The sequence below is a fragment of the Cyphomyrmex costatus genome, unplaced genomic scaffold (genome assembly GCF_001594065.2).
Source record: "Cyphomyrmex costatus isolate MS0001 unplaced genomic scaffold, Ccosl1.0 scaffold51, whole genome shotgun sequence".
In the NCBI taxonomy this organism is placed as follows: Eukaryota; Metazoa; Arthropoda; class Insecta; order Hymenoptera; family Formicidae; genus Cyphomyrmex; species Cyphomyrmex costatus.
Genome location: NW_017279354.1, coordinates 1,173,078 through 1,192,485, shown reverse-complemented (window position 1 = coordinate 1,192,485; position 19,408 = coordinate 1,173,078). Strand labels below are relative to the sequence as shown.

General features: G+C 35.3%; 1 protein-coding gene across 1 annotated transcript in view; it reads right to left on the bottom strand.

The window, feature by feature from the left end:
* The window catches only part of cv-c (RhoGTPase activating protein), a 206,906-nt gene that overhangs the window by 49,841 nt on the left and 137,657 nt on the right, over window positions 1-19,408 (bottom strand). The window contains exon 8 of the mRNA XM_018545992.1: window positions 2,560-2,631. Coding sequence (XP_018401494.1) covers window positions 2,560-2,631 — 72 coding nt within the window. The remainder of the gene's footprint in view (window positions 1-2,559; window positions 2,632-19,408) is intronic.

The following is a 19,408-nucleotide window of genomic DNA, read 5'->3' as shown; positions in this document are numbered from 1 at the left end:
ATGATAAAGAACAGTTTGATATGATAAAATTTTCTAGCATGTTCTCTATAACTTTTAAACAGAATAAGTTGTTAGAGAAATAAAAAAATTGTTTTGATTATGAGGATAGTTGATGTAAAATCTCGTACTTCGTTGGCACGTATTTCTTTATAACACATCCTATGACGTTTCGTAACAGACGCAAACGCGGAGTCCGTCAAATCTGCTAGGAGAGCGTACCGCAAGCGCGGAGGTATTATAAGCCGCGTGTACATAGGGAAAGGACTAATGCCTCGTGTTCAACAGTCATTAACGTCCTTGGCACGGCGAGTAATTCCAGGTCTTTCTTCAATTTCAAGAGCTAATGCGGGAATAATATTCACCCGGACGCCGTCGGACGAATGATTAATGGCCCGCGTAATTTTTCACTTCGCTTAGCCGCACTGATTTACATCTACGCGGATCTTACCTTCTGGCTAAGCGTCACAATGTAAGACGAGATTTATGTCACCAGGATATCACCAGTGGAATGAAATCATTAAAATCCCTGAGATATATATTTTATTCAACGCTATACGTAGAACACGTTGTAAATCATGATGGATAAAATTTTTTCATCTTCTTTTTGTTGATCGCCACACATTTTTACGAAGCTCTCGCGACATGATTAATCATAGCGAGTGAAAGTGGAGCTTCTTTCGAAAACATAAAAATACAAAGGGTGTTGTATTTCAAACTTTCGAAAATTCTCTAAGGCTTCTAATGTCAAGATGGGTGGTCCATGAGTCCCCAGGAGCGAAACAGGATGTATGTGTATATAAAACAGTCCCATTTTATCTAAGAAAATATAACTTGAGTCTGTCAGACTGAGAAGAAGGTCAGAAAATTGATCCGAAAAAAAAAAAAAAAAAAAAAAACGGTTAAAAAAATCGGACCTGACTATCAGGCATTAAACTCTTCCGTGAGACCCCCCCTGGTTACAAATGTAAAACAATACCTCGCTAATAGCATGGCAAGAAGAAGGCATCGGCGGCGCAAACGTGGCGGCAATAGTGCACCGGTACTGCAATAACGAACGCATTGTTGGTAGGCGCCGCGACAAAGGGCCCGCATTATGAGACGTATTAACATGTCCGGGCGCACACACGGCATCAAGCTCTGCCCCCTTAATAATTTACTTTCTCGGCTCTTGCGCGCGACGACCTGATCCACCGCGTCTGCCCACGTGTCGCTCGTTACTGCTCCTCCTTCTGCCATGTCCTGGCGCTACGTGACCACCGATGCGCTGGAGAACTAGCATATCATATTGCTGCATGAATAACTGCTTTGCAATATTTTACTTGCAAAATAGCTACCAACGACTCTGCTTATGATAGAACTCATTAATCATTGGAGGACCATCAGAGCTCTCTACCAAAGAATCTTAAAAAAAAATTATTTTTAAAGAATTTTGTTTTAGGTTTTTGTCGTAGAATTTGTGTGCGAATATAACCCAAAAAGATCGAATTGCAAAAAGGTAACCTCCAATGAAGGACGATCTAGTATTACAAGACTCATTAGAGTTTGTAAACCAATTTGGAAATCAGATATACCTATTAACTGTTTGTATAGCACTGATGAACTTCAAATAAAGCGAAATTGAAAACTCGATGCTATAATAGTTCACGATTAAAATTCCCTAAAATTGAGTTTTGTCCGTCATATAGAATTTATTATCTGTAATTTTTTAATTACAAATCAAAATAAAATATTATTAAATTACTTCACAGGCCAAGTTAAAAAACGAGCGATAATTTACAAAATGAAAAGAGATGACTTCAAATGGAGTCGTCGGACCACAAAGGATTAATTTCTATTAAAGAAAGATTATTTATCACGTCAGTTTCCAATGGTTTTCAGAACCTACTTATTGCTGTTACATTAGATATATTTTATTTCTTTAAAAAATGCAAGATTCATGAGCACCACTGCCTATCAATCTTGTTGTACAATTTCCTAATTCCCTTGCTCCAACTGTTTCTCCTCGAAGAGTTTTGAAAAATGATGCTGCTTTTTCCAATCCTATTCTTTTTCAAGAACAAGCAGAGCTACACACATTTCAACGATTGCTTTAAAGCGAAGAGCCCACGTGAGATTAAACAAATGGCTGCAGATAGTAGGTACTTAGAAAAATATCGTGAAAATTATGTCGATGATAATCTCACGCAATTAAGATAACGTTTGCTGGGATTTATGTGCGACAATATCGTTGTAGCTGTGTCGTAGTTTCGAATAAGCTAGAATTTGTCGAAGGTTTAGGTAGTTTATCTCCCTCAAGGAAGTAGAGTCTTGGAGGATAACAAAAGGTTATCCTCCCCTTCCTCCACTCCCACTTAAATTCCCATTATCCACTTCCAAGAACATTTGAATCCTTGGATGCCCCAAGTGATTTAGATTTCATCTGAAATTGCTTCCTTTCAGTTTGTGTTAGCCATTTAATATACTCATTTAATTTCAGAGCAATTTCAAAGGATTTTGACTTGGATCAATAGACCTTAAGCTACCAAGTATTGTCTTTCTGACATTTATTAAGGCACTTACCTTCGTACATTTGAGCGTACTGTGGAAATCCGGCAGCTCTCAACCATTTGCAAGCTTCTTGCGCCTCGATTTCTGAAAGATTACAAGAATGATTAATTAATATTAATTCGAAAATTTATTCAGTATTGTATAGATTTGCGATATCAATCAAATAGCATTCAGTATTGTATAAATTTGCAAATCAATATAATTTAATTACGGTTAAAGTAACATTTATCTATTGAAATAAAAATATATAATTAAAATATGTTAATATAATATATAAAATAAAAATATCTATACAAATTTTAATATTCACGAAATTGATTAATAAGAGAAAAGACGTGCGGGAAATATGTAAAGTTGTTCGCAGAAAAATTGCTGGAACGACTGAAGGTATCCTGGAAAGTCTGTCACCCCCGCTGAGATTAAGACGACGGGAATTCATAATTGAGATCCGGACGATCGCGTATCCGCAGGGCGATAAAACATGGATAGCCATCAGTATCGATATCGCCGTGGCGGATTTATCGATTTTCTTAGCAGCGGGTAGTCTTCGCGAATGAGCGGCCAATGTCTTTATTTTCCGCCTGCAAGCTGGAGTATTTCATCCGTGATACGCCAGCAGTTGAATCGTTTAGCTCGTTCATCGATTAATCTATGAACGCTATTAGTGCATGACTATTATATCATATTTCATATATTCAATATGCATGTTTTGGCACGGTATCATTTATGCTTTCATAAATTATATGTAAATATACATAATTACGTAATATTAAATATATATGTATTTGTATATATATATATACATATAATATATCTTATACAAAAAAATACGTCTTTGTTTAGCTCAACATTGACAGTTCGAATATTTAAATAAGCACGGTTTTTAGATTTTTTGCGTTTGACTAATTAGACATTTACCAAAGATAATAAACTTGAAATTTTAATATTTATATAATTATTTGTTTCATGAATATATTTTGTAATAAAATGCAACGCGACGACATCATTGTGATGCAGACTCAATAGGGAAAAAAAGATAAAACTAAGTTACGGGAAGTCATGCGAGGTCGACGACATGAATTTACGTAAGTAGCCATGCGTTCATGTATGTATTCATGTATGTATTCACGTATGCCACTTTATAGACATGCAAATGAACCGTCTCGTTCCTAAGTGCCCACCAATTGCATTCAGATCTCAAGTCACATGAAAAGAATGCTTAGGATATTTCTCTTTCTTTCTATCATGTTCCTCGAACACATAATAACGTTAATTCTATTAATTAAAAAATTTATTCAACTTCATTTATCTTATGTTAGATTTAAATTATTAATAAGAGGGGAAGAAGTAAATATATTTATTATAAATAAATAACGCTCGTTATCCTTTACAGGATATATATTTCAATGCGTTAAAAGAGTAATCGTGACGAGAACAAGTGGGTGTTAGAATAAGCGCGATACTCATATAAGGAAAAAATAATATACAAGAAATATAACAGAAATGTAATCCAAAGAGCGAATAAAAATTCGCGAGAGAGGAGAATACGAGCGAACACGGAGAACAAGACGATGAGGAAGCGGATGAGGAAGAGAAGTTCGCCTTCACTGCTGCAGAGATCGTTACAGCAACTAACGCAGTCGCTCTGTGGACGCGTGGGCGAATTATAATGAGATAAAGTATCTGTATAAACGTTAAAAATATCCCTTCCGCGCACGTTGAACGCGAATAATAATGTACCAGAATCGACGTCGTCCACAAGAATAAGGAAGGATATTATGTGCATTAGTCCTTTGCGTTCACAAAAATTGACGATATCAGAAAACTGTGATAATATCTCGGTTCACTTTTTGCTTATTGATATATAGCATCAATAAAGTTCAATTCCTCGGACTAAAAAGACTCGATAGAATCTCTTGTATCAATTTATTCAATTTTCCTATTTTATTACTACAAACAATCACATCCGGTTCACTTTTACATTTCCATATTATTGAAATATGAACTCATTAAAGTTATATCGGTTTCAATGAGTGCCACATATTGACCGAAATAGCAGTAGAGCCGGAAATTCTAGAGAGAGCTGTGGTTTACCACAGCGAATCAATTAATAGGCTAATTAGAGAGCTTCCAAATGTAAGTGGGCCTCGATGTAGAAGTTTGTTGACCACGCACCTGCAGTAACAATCGGAGTTAAAAGATATTCTGTTGATGTGGAGAGAAATGCAGATGAAGTGCTTTTATCTCACACTGCTCTTTTGTAAAGAATATAACTGGAAGTTAAAAGCAGCAACCTACAGCAAAGTCGTATTATTCCGTAGCAAATTTCTAGTATACGTTCTCGTGAATATATAAGTGGGATAAGTGAAGAAAGTTTTACATTGAAAATTATCATCGCCACAAGAATAAAAGGTGCGAAGATATAAAGCTCATAATTAGTTATATGAAGCACTTTAACTTTTCGGAGTTGATAGATGGGTTTATTCTAAATCTATTTAATTATAAACTTTTTTTGTCGAAAATGTCAAATTCAATTTCCTTTGTTAAATTTGTGGATTATTCTCTGTTGAAGTATTATTTAGATTATTTATAACTATATAATTATATATTTAATATTCATCTTTTTTTAATACGAATTATATCATTTTGGTTTATAAAGGAGATAAATATTTACTTCATATTTATCTCTTCTGTTTTATATATTAAATCAAATGAGTATTCATTCGATTCAATGTACAAAACAGAGGAGAGAAATATGAAATGATTGGTTTGAATTAGCGGTGTTTTTATATGGAAAGAAAATGAAAAATATCCTAAAGGCACGCGAATATAAATATAAAAACGTTATTACAGAAACATATTCAAGTACAAAAACGAGTTTAGGCTTGGTTGACGTTAATCTTGTGGTAATCAATAATTTCTTTGCTCCGTGTGGGTGTGGGTTCTCTTTGATCCCCGCGGAATGAGCATTAATTAAATGGTTTAGGTCGCGGTTTACTCGATAGCTACGATTTCGTTACCGCATGCGGGGCTCATTTTTTTTCGGATTAAGAGTATCCACACGCATCGTTGATTAATGTGGGACGGCGCGTGTCAGGATGCCACTGTTCGATTTCAAATATCGATTATACCGACTTTGAAACTGCCGATCGTGCCGTCCGATTCAGTTTGCGCGCTTACCGAACGGATTGAAAACGCAAAATATAAAATGCAATTAAATTTAATCCTTCTCAGTTCGATATCATTTTTATCTCCGGATGCAACTTTGTCTCACGTAGGTATTCCATACTGTACGTCAGGGAATATCCAAAATTTAAGCCTAGGATCAATTTTGTTTCAATTTATAGTAAATAAGAGTTTCACAAATATATGTATACAGGAAATAAAAATATTGTTCACTAAAATTAAATTTTATTTCGCTAAAATTAAAAAAAAAATTAAATACAAAATAATAGAATATAAAATATGTTTATATTATGATCATCAGACTTTATCACAATGTTTCTAGACGCTTTAATATTGAAATATATTTGAACTCTGAAATATTTATACATTTAAATAAAATATTAACATCGATTGAATTCCAAATTAGGTTATTATTAACCCAGTCGAACACAGCAGCACCCACGATAAGACTTCAAACGAAATTTATGCATTGCGTTTGACGTCAATATTAAAGCGGGCCGAGCATTAGAAAAAGCTTGGGCTCGGGGGTGTAAAAAAGTGCAAAAGTTATGCAAAAATCAAAGTTGAAGGACAGAGCATTTTAGCGAAACCGCGTCCGTGTCCCACAATCCGAAATGCACGATTGTTCGTGGATCCGGGTCAAGTGTATGCATCCGAAATGCATTTTTTCTCGCCCAACCATTGTGGTTTTCATGTAAGCGTGGAGCTCATACTTACATTTCCGTCTGTACCAATTTCTCGAGGAAAATATTCCAGCGTGTTGTCCTATAATGATTACGACCCACCTTTTAGCACAACAGCGACAAATTCTTTTCTTCGTTGTGAAGGAGGAAACTGAGTTACATGGAGCGGAAATACAACTTCTTATCCTCTGGTTTATCAGCAACTTACATTAGAGTCAACGAAAAAAATTGTTTTTATCAATTTTACCTCTTTGTAAAGTGTATTTTTATCTGCTCTGACCAGGAAATAAGCGAGATATTCAAATTGTTACAACTCGAAAATTAAAAATCACACTGAAACGTAAAATAAAATATATTTCAAAGTTGCACAAGTTGATACTTCCACGTGGCATTAACGACATTTAGAAAAAAAAATGCTGCCGGTGTTACAACGTCAAAAAGACCTTTAAAATTACTGTTTTAGTCTCTTTGACGTCATTTTTCTCAAAGTTGTGACGCAATTTGGTAAACAGCATTCAGCACCTACATAAACTACAGGAACCGTTTACGTTCGTTCAAGCAATCATCTTAAAGTGTAAATTCGCAAGCTAGTGTAATCGATGATAAAAACGTACAACATTGCGAGGAAAGAGAAAATAAAAGGTTTAAATATATGATATTATTCTTTTTTCAAAATACTATAAACAAGAAAAATTCGTAATTTTCGTCTGTTCGGAGATGCGATCTGTTTAATCAATAAGCAATCTTGAAAAACAAATAATTGTTTCTTTGAAGACACTTTTTGCGGCAGATAGCGTAGGTTGGAAGAGATCCATTATATCCCACGTGCATTCTTCAGGACGTATATTCTATTTAAACGGTTTATTATGACAAATCGAAATCTCTTAAGAGAGTTTATTGATTGTACAAGCAACATCGTCGTATATCCATCGTCAATCGAATGCGATAAATCGTGACATTGCATTGGAGTGGGTCATGGTCCAGCGGATATGTTATTGTTTTCGTATATTGCACATCTAACTGCGGACTGGCGCCAAAGATAATTTCTATCCGGTGGGCGTATACAAACGTACAGACAAGAGTCATGTGTATTGTGGAAACTATGTTTCGAGCAAGGTTTATCTTCAATGTTATGCAAGCGTTGAAAACACGCATGAATCACGCAGCGCGGCGTAATAATCACCGCGCGTCAAAGTTTAAAAGGAAAAGTTATGTGTTGCAATCGGAACAGAGAGAATTGCATTTCCGCACCGTATTAAAACACTATATTAGAACAGCATACAATGTAATAACATTATAACTACAGTAATAAAATTAATAAAATAGTATATTCATGCATATTTGTTGTAAGTTTCTACTTAGTATATATACTGTAGTAGAAACTTAACTTCCCCTGTAATTATTTTACGTTTATTAACGTTTTACGGTACCATATTACACGCACATGATACTTATTATTACTTTATGTTAAACTTTCTCAATGAAGGAATGCATTTATTTAACCTCTACATGCATACGTTATTCGTAGAAAGGAAAGGATAACGTAAGGGTACTATGTTGCTCGCCATAGTTATTCCTTAATTATATTGTATACGTCGTACGAGTCACATTTCTTATTTCCTTTATTCGTGCTCACCGAAATTACGATAATATTAACCGCACATTTTAACGATTTTCTACATATCTGGTACCACTCCTATGTTATGTAATAATCCATCCGTGTTGGCTGCTGAAAGATCTCTTGCAATTCGTCCCCGTTACTCGACAACTCAACCTTTGTTCAGTGATATACGGCAACGTTGTGCCCCGTTTACGACCTCCTATTGCATAAACATTTGTTTAATGAGTACCGCGCAAGTTAGCGATCATAAAGGCAATTGAACATTTTACGTATGTACGTTCAGCCGTCTAGTCAGAAACGTGTTAATTCCTGCGAAAATACTGTGGGAACGCCTGGCGCCTTGAAGAGGTAGACACGTAAAAACTTATACAAAAGATCTTTTTACCGAAGTATCTAAAAATTTAACTAGGTATAAGTCTGAAAATAGTTCTGTTGGATCATCAAAATAATTATGAACTTTATTAATATTTTACATATAGATCAGCCTTTTTTATAAATATTAATGTATAATAAAAAGATGAATAAAATAAATTCAAATAATAAAATAATCAAATTCCACATGCTTTGTGTTTCTGAAACAAAATTATTGAGATACCTTATAATAAATCACCAAAAAAGGTTATAACATTTTTATTTTTGTAAAGATATCTTTATTAGCTAACTTGAAGTTGATAAATAAATACGAAAAGAAAGGTAAAATATTCAACCTTCACTTTTTACAGCATTTCTTATCATGTTTGTTTTCTACATAATTATTTTGATGGTTACCAATAAAATTATTTTTAGATCTGCACTTACCTAAATTTTTAGATACTTGAACAAAATTATTTTTTCCGCGTATTCATTTATCAACATTCTTAACTTCAAGTTACGTAACTAAAAATAAACATTAGTTTATAAAAATAAAAATATTATAACTTATAACTCAATTAAAAGTTTGTTCGACGATTTCATTCACAAGTTATTTTATTACCAATTTTATTTTACGATCACAACAAGTGGACTCGAATTTATTTATTGTATTATATATTAATATAAAAAGGGCTTATTTTTATATCTTTTCTTCTCTTCCCCTCATTCTCATTTTCTCCCATCCTTTTTATTATTACCATGTTATCGTACATGTTATGTATTACATAACTCGTAACATGTGTTGTACTGACGTGACGCGGAGTGAATTCTTTTTTGCGTTAAAGAAGCGGTAAAGATGTCGTTCGAAGTGCGACGTGGTTCAACAAATGCAGATCAGCGGGGTGTAAAACGCGACGCCGCATGCTGCGATGGCACAGCGCGTTGTCACATTGACAGAGCCGAGAGAAGGATCGGCGAGGAGGGCCCCGGATCTTCCCCGCGTCGATTTGGGACTCACGGAACCGGTTAGCCGCTTTGCATAGGATCCTCCTCCATGATTTGCAAAGCGTGCTAGGACTCTTTCTAAGAAGACGAACATAGCTCGATAATCATCAAGCAATGCTCCGTCATTCAGAGAGTAGTAATTATAGAAGAAGTTATGGTTCATTATGCGAAACGTTAAGAGATTATTATCTTTACTTCCCCTCGCTGAAATAATAAAATAATAATTAGAATGTAATATTGTATTATGTAATAATTAAACTTATTAATTATCAAATATAACAATTAATATTGCTATTATTTTTTAATACGTATACGTTATGTTCATCTTAGCTCTTTTTATTATATGCTTTGCAACGATGATACTTTCAACAAAAGCAAGTTGGGATATTTCTGAAACTCGTATTTCAAAACTCTGATAACTTTAATATTTTTCTCACTGACACGTGCAACGCATCTCGTTGACCCATCCGAAGCTCACCATCACATTTCGAGAGCAACTGCCTGATCCAGGGTGCCTCGCGGTCAAACACCGGCGAACTTCGGTATTTCGTTTGGCCACAAAGATAAATCTACACGGACAAGCGATGGAAGGCGAAGGTAGAAAAAAAAAAGAAAAAACGAGCCACGCCTTTGTCCTACGACGTTCACGGATCTTCCACCGGGAAAAGTAACGACAAAAATAAAATAAAATGGACGACTTCTGCGAAAACCCTCTGCGAATACCTTCTGCACAAAGAAAGAGACTTTCTTTTGCACAGGATAATATTTGATCTGCGCGATCGCGTTTTCATGGCTTCTTCGATAATTGCAGCGGTTACTCTCCACTTTTCCACGGTTTTCTTCATGAACAACAAATGGAGATACAACCATTACATCTCTTGATTCATACCTCCGGCCTCATCTGTAAGTTCTTAAAGACCGGCTCAACCTCGGCCGCTAACTATCGTGTACGAACCATATCATTTGTAAGAACGATGCGTTCTCGCAGGCGACGAAATCCATTATCGGAGCACGTGGGAGTGGTGGGTGATGATTTACGTTTCTCGTGAGGAAAGACAAATTAATAACGCGTGGAAACACCGTATGCGTGCAAACGATTTGAGCACCATTGTTGTGCTTTACAATTTTCCCTGATCCTTTACCCTTTATTTTTCTTTTTCTTTTTATACCTTGTCCGACATGAAAATCAGAGGGCTGCGCTGGCGAGACTTCGAGAGTACCTCTCTACTTTGTTTTATTTCTTCTTAAAAAGCGCTGGAAAGTTTTACATATCTCATTAAAATAAATACGTGTTCTTATTTTATAAAAATATTAGTTCATTCACTAATATCATTATTAAATTGACAAGATTATTTTCAATTAAATTAATGCATCATTGATACATCATTTTTTCGCGAATACTTTTTTCATGTATACTTGTATTTGATCCTAGTCAAAATAATAATTCCTGCGCAAAAACATTTCAATTAGAAACTGAAGAGGATTTATTAATCTGAAAATCCAATCCGCAAATTGTTCTATTCCGGAATCGCAGAGATTGCTTATAAGATCTCTCGATAAAGTTTCTACTGGGTCCTTTGCGTGACCATCGCTGCAGTTGGATTAACTGTCACGCGCGTGTCTGCATCTGCACGGAGGGATCGGAATATCCGAAGAGAGAAGGCGTGATCACACGCGAAGATGGAGCGGACGAAGGGAAGGGAATCGAGAGGAACAGAGAACGTGGCGGCAGTCATTAACTGGTAATAGCTCGGGACACGGGACGACCTACCTCAACCTAAACCGGTAGAGAACAAACCCGTAGGTGGTGAGCGTGCTTGCCGAGATTATTTCGTTTTAACGAGATATCCGTGCGAGGTGTACTTACACTGGCGATCTGTCATGCGCTTGTTATCGCCGATTCGTTATCGCGTGCATTTTCCGGAACTCGGTCGATCAATTCGGCCAAAGAACCGTCCAAGTCAACGAATTACTTCTCAAGCTACTGCACGTAGCAATATGCTTGTATCATCCTTTGTATTACAAAGTGCAAGGAAGGTATACTTATTTACGTACTTTTTTTTACGATGTCACAAAACTGTATAAGTATGATACATTAATAAATGTAATTAAAACCACAAAATTAAATTCTGCATCTTTTTATCTTGAATTTTTTATTTTTTGAAAATTCAAAAATATTCAAAAGAAATTTATGATCATTAAATTCTTTTTTTTTTTTCTAATATCAATATCTTTCTCTTCTAGTATGAAGAATAAAAGATTAAACATACATTTAATTATACATACAACAAATTGTTATTAATATTTATCGTTTCGCGATCACAATTGTTCATATTTTCTCTGATTTAGAATGTATGAATCCGTAAAATATTCAGCGAAAAATATTTACGTATAAATGCTAGGAATTCGAAAGGCTTTACTTTACTTGAATATTACGCATTCTTTTATAAGGATCATGAATACGAATGATCTGAGAACATTTATAGAGCGCGAAGAACGTTACATACTGCATCTTTTTATGTGGTAGCTGTTGAACTTTGACACTTTAAATGTTATTGCCCGTCGTAGACGAGCTCGTCGCTTTAACGATCTCGGGGCGAAAGCTTTATGGCGAGCTTACAAACGTCAGCATACGACACGATAGAATGAGAACAACGTGAGGTTGTTGCCACAATATGGTCACATTCATTAGTTAATTCGCGCGATAAATTTAAAACCGGTATGATCTCGCTTCTCTTGGTGACTGAAAAAAGATTGATGAAAGAATGGTAATAAATTACTGTCATCCTCAGTCCTGAAGGCTTTTACGAGACGAGAATAATTAAGGAGCTCTTTGGAAGAACAACTTAATATCAGTTAAATTGCTTTTCACTTCTCTTTAAAGTATTTCTGATTTGCAGCAATTTCTATGATTACGCTCGTGTAAAATAACATTTCACATATTTATAAGAAAAAATTAAAATTAAATTTCACATTTAGAGAAAGTTATAAAGCTCAAGAGAAAAAGATGTCAAAGTTGAAATTTTAATACAGTTAATCATATTTATTTAAAATTACCTTGATCATACGTAATAGTTATATCTGATCGGTATGGGAATATTAATTGAAAATAATGAATTTAATTCCAAGTCCAATGAAATTAAACGATAAAATATTATAGGAGCTATGTGTGTGAATTCGAGACTACTGTTACAACGTCTCGTTTTTCATATGTATATCCGTTTAAAAGACCAGCAAAATTACAGTATCAACGGCTTGTTAACTGAGTTCGCGATAGAAGCGTATAATAGAATTTCCGCGGGAAGTAGAAGATAAATAACTCTGGCGCAACAAGTAAAACGTCACAGTATCGAACGATTCTTAATTGCCGACCAACGAGATACTCGAGTTGTCCTCGGATCGGCAGAAGGCCACGATTTATTATTCCAGTGTATCATATCGTGCATTTTTCGTCATCCAATAAAACTTTAATTAAAGATAAACAATTCTAAAAATAAAAATAAAATTCATTTTCAATAGAAAGATAAGCTGCAGTTTTATCATTTATTCGTTTCTAAAATTTACTTCGTAAAGTCATTTAGAGTGCAAAACTCGGTAGCTTGTGGCTCAAAAGTCATCGTTATATCGGTATTTTTGTCGAAAAGAAATCTATTTATGGGACACGTAAGATTTCAACATATATTATATACTTGATACTACTGTGGGGTTAAATCGCGACCCGAAATACGATAGTTCCCCACGTCTGATTTATTCGAATCAAAAGCGCACCGTTAATTTAACGCTGAGCAGTGCTCGCGGTCTCGTTCCTTGCGCCTAGCTACACGCATATATCTCATTTGAATATGCGTACACGCAACTCGGCTGCTGTGCGATACACGCCGATCCGGGTTTGCTAATGAACTGTATTATTTCCGATATATAGTCGCTGTGAATTTGCATTAACACGGCTTTTATTGCAACTAATTATAAATCGGTTTTTAGGACCCAGCGCGTACCCGGCTCTTTTCTCCACTGTGACATTCGAGCGGCTGATCTTACGATCGAGACATCGTCGCGGCAATCTTAAGCTTGATAAATGCGGGTGACTCGATGTTCAAAGATCGCGAATAATTTTTATCAATCTCGCTGTGAGATATTATGTGAATATTATTCAACGCGTTGGAAGCCTGCTCGTGCGACTCGAATTTCACGTTCTGGAACGCAGTCTGTAAATTGTACCTATCTTGCACCTTTCGCTGGAATTACAAACCTGTATCGTTTAATTATGACTAGGTAAATTCTAGTAGAGGTTTCCTGTCGTTTATATCATTCTTATCTGATATCACGGCACGTCTTAGGTTTATTACCCTTCCTTTTAGTGGGACACGTTGTGAGACAAACCTCAGAAGACGTATGACAAGACTAATAACCCGTGGCATTAAAAGCGCCGGCAAGTGAAAAAATGTTTATGAAATTAAGATTTAGTATTTAATTAACTGTGATATTCGATAATTTAAATTGTACACAATATCAGTGACAGATAAATCAAAGATAAATCAAAGATTTGTCTATCACTGGTATTGTTTTTTTTTTTAGACTGACGAAAAGTCATTTTTATAACTAATTTTGATGTAAAAGAGTTGATAACAAAATCTGCAACTCTCCTAAAATTTGTTCATTTTATCGATGGGACTACATGTCGTCGGCATCACACTTTATTACGTACAAATCGATTGTCGATGAAGCGCTAATGACTCACGCGCGTAACCGGTGCGAAAAAACGGGCCGCACGAGCATGTCGCGCGCGCGCCCATGTAAGAGAGTACGGTTGATTTACGAGAAGCCAGACCGATAATTAGAGGCTAACGGTGCTTGTCTCTGGTGGACCTCTTTTTCGCCGTCGAGTCTCGAACGTGTCACGGTTATTGCGGCGCCTGAGAGAGAGAGAGAGAGAGAGAGAGAGAGAGAGAGAGAGAGAGAGAGAGAGAGAGAGAGAATAGCACATCGGTACCGTGATATAAATCGGTGTAAATCGCAAATGACAAACGCGCAGAGGTGCATTTACGTTGAAGTGAAGTATCGCAATGGCGACCTAAAGCGACCAAGGAGATACGGCCATTTCTTCCATTCGTCTTATATTATTCAAACATAAAATTTGTGATTTTTCATAGCTTTAGATTTTTTTATTAGAAATATAATGAAAGGAGTTATGAAAACAAATCCACCAGCATTTATAAAATTTGTATACCTAGAGTTTACAAGTATATTTTAAATAGAAGCCTAAACAGTATATTTGTAATAGTTTGTAATTGTATATAAGAATTTTGTAAAAGCTGGATGGAGTTGTTTCCCATAGTCTCCCTTCTAATAAAAAAAAAGACTTAAAGCGACACAAATCTTATTTTTTAAACGGTCGCACGAATTATCCATTCGGTTTTAAGAGTAAAAAAATTCTGAAAAAAGTGGGTAAAGATTCTATTGCGTAATTTAATTTCTCTTTAATTATTTAATCTCTTTCGAGAGCGGCGGTATGATATATTGGGGAGAGGGGGAGACAAGTTGAGATATACAAATCGCGGCGTTGTAAATCCTTCTATGCAGACAGTGCATATTGCACTTCCGGCAAATCGTATCGTTGCAAGTGTGCTGCGAATTTGTCGATCGTCGTCGATCGCGGCCCAACGCGACGGCGACGTCGCGTTTTCCCGCTGACAATGATTAATTTCTCGCCGATCTTCAGGTGCGATACGCGGCGCGACCGGGCGACTCCGTTACTCGACCGCAAGGCAAGGGAGCGTGAAATCGTTCTCGGTTGCCGAACTCGCGTCAAACTTAATCGATCATCGAGAAGCGTTGCACTATGCACGGCGACCGGTCAGACTGCCGGGAGAAAGTCTCAGCGAATATGCTACAGCTGGACAAAATTCCTTTTACCGCGGCTTTAGAACGGAAAAGAAAGAACGGAACGTGGCCTCTCTCGGGTCACTTGATAGATTCCGGTATTCAAGATTGGATTATGGAAATTCGCAGATAAAAGCTCGTAAATTCAGTGTTAACGCGTTAACGCTCCGCTGAAATTACCCCCTTGTCGGATAGACTTCGTATCTTACCTCCGGTTAAGTTCTCAAGACTACAGTGATTTACGGCCGTTCGTAATAATATTTCAACTTTCGCCGTTTGAATGGAAGAGACCAATATTTTTTACCGATTTCAAATTTAAAATTGACCTTCTAGCAGGACAACTGCGTTACAACTGCAGCAAATTTTCATCTGTGTTATCTCGAAACTATATGGAAAAAATTCATGTGAAATTATTTAAAAGTTTAGTTAGATACAAATCTGAAAATATAATTCTGTTGGATCATCAAAATCGTCAAGCGCTGAAAAGAGTCTATATATAGTTGTATTAATTAGAATTTTGGTTGAAAATAAACAAGTCGAAATTTTTTCCGATTGAATCTATTATAACTCTAATGAGATGGCCAATATTCTGATTAATATTATGAGAATTATTTGGTGCTCGTTTCATTTCCAATCAGAAATTTTTTTTAGCAGCATAGAAATTTCTAGCATGATGAACAATGCTGCAAAAAGTTTTGACATTTTTTTAATAACAAATTTGAGTATCTTTTAATTATTTTGATGGTTCGATAAAATAATTTTTAAATTTATATAAGCTAAATTTTTTTTTTTCAGCAAAACTATTTTTTCCGTATAAAGTATTTATCAATTTAAAAATGATTGCAAGAACTATAATAGAAATTAATTGAGATTTGAGCGAAAATACTTTCTAGGATTAACAAGCGTATTTGCAAGACATTACTTTCGAAAAAAACTTCCGAAGTCTCCTTTAAAACTGGTTCTCAGTGAAGAGTTAAGATTTTCTCTTGAAAATTGTGTCGCCCCGCGTGGCATGGGGTTAAATTGTTTGTAAAACCGGTTCACGCAACGATAATAATTAGCTTACGCGGATTCGCGCATAATCACCGTCTTTACGCCTATAATAATACTTTTGCCGCGAAGGCCTAATTATTATCGCGACGGTAACAACCGAAACTCTCCGGACCGAGAGCCGAGCTGTAATTTGTCTTCGCTGGATTGTATTATGCATTATATATACATGTAACGCGGTTTCTTTTTGCAAGTTGAAAGAGAAAGAGAGACAGAGAGAGGGGAACACTTAGAACTGTCCTGCCGGCCGATAACGCGGGTATCCTCGAATAATGGAGTTTCTCCGGAACGATGTTGCGAGATAATGACACAGGTAAACTCAGCGGGCGCATCCGACAATATACGTTTATTCACGGTTATTGAATGTTAGCGCGAAAAAGTTAGCGTGAGCAGCATGGAGTGTGAGAATTGTTCCAGGCTTTGTCGATGATTGGATGATTAGTCGCAATGTTATTGTTATACGCGCGCGCACGTGGTTCGTAATTATCAATTCTTTGTATGTTATATATTGTGAGATACATAATAATTCTAATGTTACTATTGTAAATATAAATATTATATTATATATAATAAATTATATTTAATATAATATAGGCGCGTCAAATTCTTTAGAATATTTTAGCGTTAAGAAGAAATAACTTCTTGATACATACAGAAAAATATTAGTCTATTGTTAAGAAAAGTAATTATCAATCTTCGTGTCACATAACATTAATCTTTAACAAAAATATTTTCTTGATAATAATTTTAAAATGTATTTGTTACAAACTTTAGGAAAACTTATTATTATGTAATTAAAACAAGCATTTATTTTTCTTAAAGAATATTATAAAATTTATGGAACAGCCATTTTATATAATAAGCAAACCAAATTTGTTTTAATTTATGAATCTTGATCAAACTTATTAAAATTCAGAATATATTTCGAATAAATTTAATGCTTGTGATGAATTTATGATAGATTTGCAGATATATAAACTTTCGTAACACTTAAAATAAATAATTATAACTTACATGCAGTATGTGATTTCAATGTAAAATTAAAAATAAAAATAAAGTGTCATAAGATCGTGATATGTGAATACACAACTAAGTAATGAAAGTCTACATAAATCTTGGTGCTTCAATATTTCGGTGTACATATTTTATATACATATTCAATTTTACAAAAATGAAACACCTTTGTCAACATTTTTTAAATCTCCGTTATCCTGTTTGGAGAGTTTGATGCGTGCTATCAACTGTCTTCAGTTACAAGAAGTATGTTATTTCACAGACGAGGCGTGTGTACACGAGGTTCACGTGCGTGTACGTTCAACGCGTATACCAGCGTCTACTTGCTTTTATGAATACCGTGGGAAGAGAAACATAATAACGAAGAATGGCTGCCACGCATACACGCTCACGTGCCATCACCCTTTCTCGTTGGTGTCCCGTCGTTTTGGGCTGGTCGCCCCAAGAAATTCGTGGCGCACGGGACCTTTCGTACCTTCTTTCTTCCTTCCTTCCATCGTCCAAACGTTCCCACCCTTTATCCTCACCGCGTATATCGCGGACCTACACGGCTTTCGTGACTCGACTCCAGGATAATCCACTCGCGCGGTTCCGAAAGATCTCCGGGGGTGGTCCAGCTGGTTACATCACGAATTTATGAATAAAAAACAATGTCCCGACCTCAACAGAATTCATAAAGTATCGAGAGAAACACGACTAACTCTTATCTTAATGTTTAATCTACGCTCGAAGAAGTAAATATCCTATCCGTGTAATATAATTGAATATAATTTACTTTGTCTGATATATTCAATATATTAAATATTAATATAAAATAATTAATATTAAAATAAACGTTAATATTAAGCAGTTAATATTCAGTGTTGATCAATATAATGTTAATTAATAATGGCTAATATTATTGTTGCTATATATAAATTTAAATTGCGGCCTCATATAGCTTATTTTTTATTAAAATTGATTATCTCCCATTATAATTTACAAAATTATTTGTTCTCGGCAAATTTGCGCGCAGATTTCCGCAGTTAACGAACAATTGGGCGATTTAATGTAATTATCAAGATCGATGGATTCGTCTTTATAAGTATCTCGTGATCCTGAGTGGGCAACGCCGTTATAATAACGGTTGTAAATTAAGCGATCGCGGGAAGAATTCACCAAATTGGCGCGCATCCGATAATGGCGATGAACAGCCCGGAAACGCTCGTCGGATTTTACAGTCTAAATCCCTCATGCTAGTACATAACCGTCGCCGAGAAAGTAATTCCCAGAATCGTTAGTTACGATTCAAAGCTCGTCGCGCGCCTCGGTGTCGAGTCTCGCAAAGCTCTTACGTCTTGCACTTCCGCCAGAACGACCGTTCTGGAACCCTGGAACTGGAGCACGCAAATCTCCCCTTTCTGCATTCCTCACTGAACGCACTTCCTGGATTCCGTTACGTGGATGAACGATGAATCAGGAAGTTGTTTACATTCGATCATGAGGTCTATCAATGTGAAAAGGCGAGTTTGCAAACCAGAAATGCAGAATAGAACAAATATCATCGCGAGGTTTTTAATAAACTGGAAAAATATAAAATATTCCAAGACAGGAAATATCGAACATTACTGCAAACACAGAAAAGTGAGAATAGTCATGTATGTAATAAAATTCAATAGTGAATCAAAAAGTATAATAAACAAAATAGTATTGATATTTTTTTGTTCATTTGCATTATTAAGTTACAGTTATAAATAAATAAATTATTTATAACATTTGTAATGCGCATTGTATGTACAATAAAAAAATATAATGAATAAATAAAATACTGTCGCAATAAATCTCCCTTATATTTTACATACCGTATGCATCTATATATACCTATATGTATATAATGTATATAATACATATATTATTAAATTTTTACACAGTATTAAATTATTAATGTAAAAAATATGAATAACACGATTTATATTAGGAATATAAGTAACGATTCTGCATTTTAAAATTGAAGAAAGAATATTGAATATTAAAAAGTCTCGTAAAAGATCGTTCTTAGAACGGAAATTTGCTAACGTGCCGTCAAGCAAGA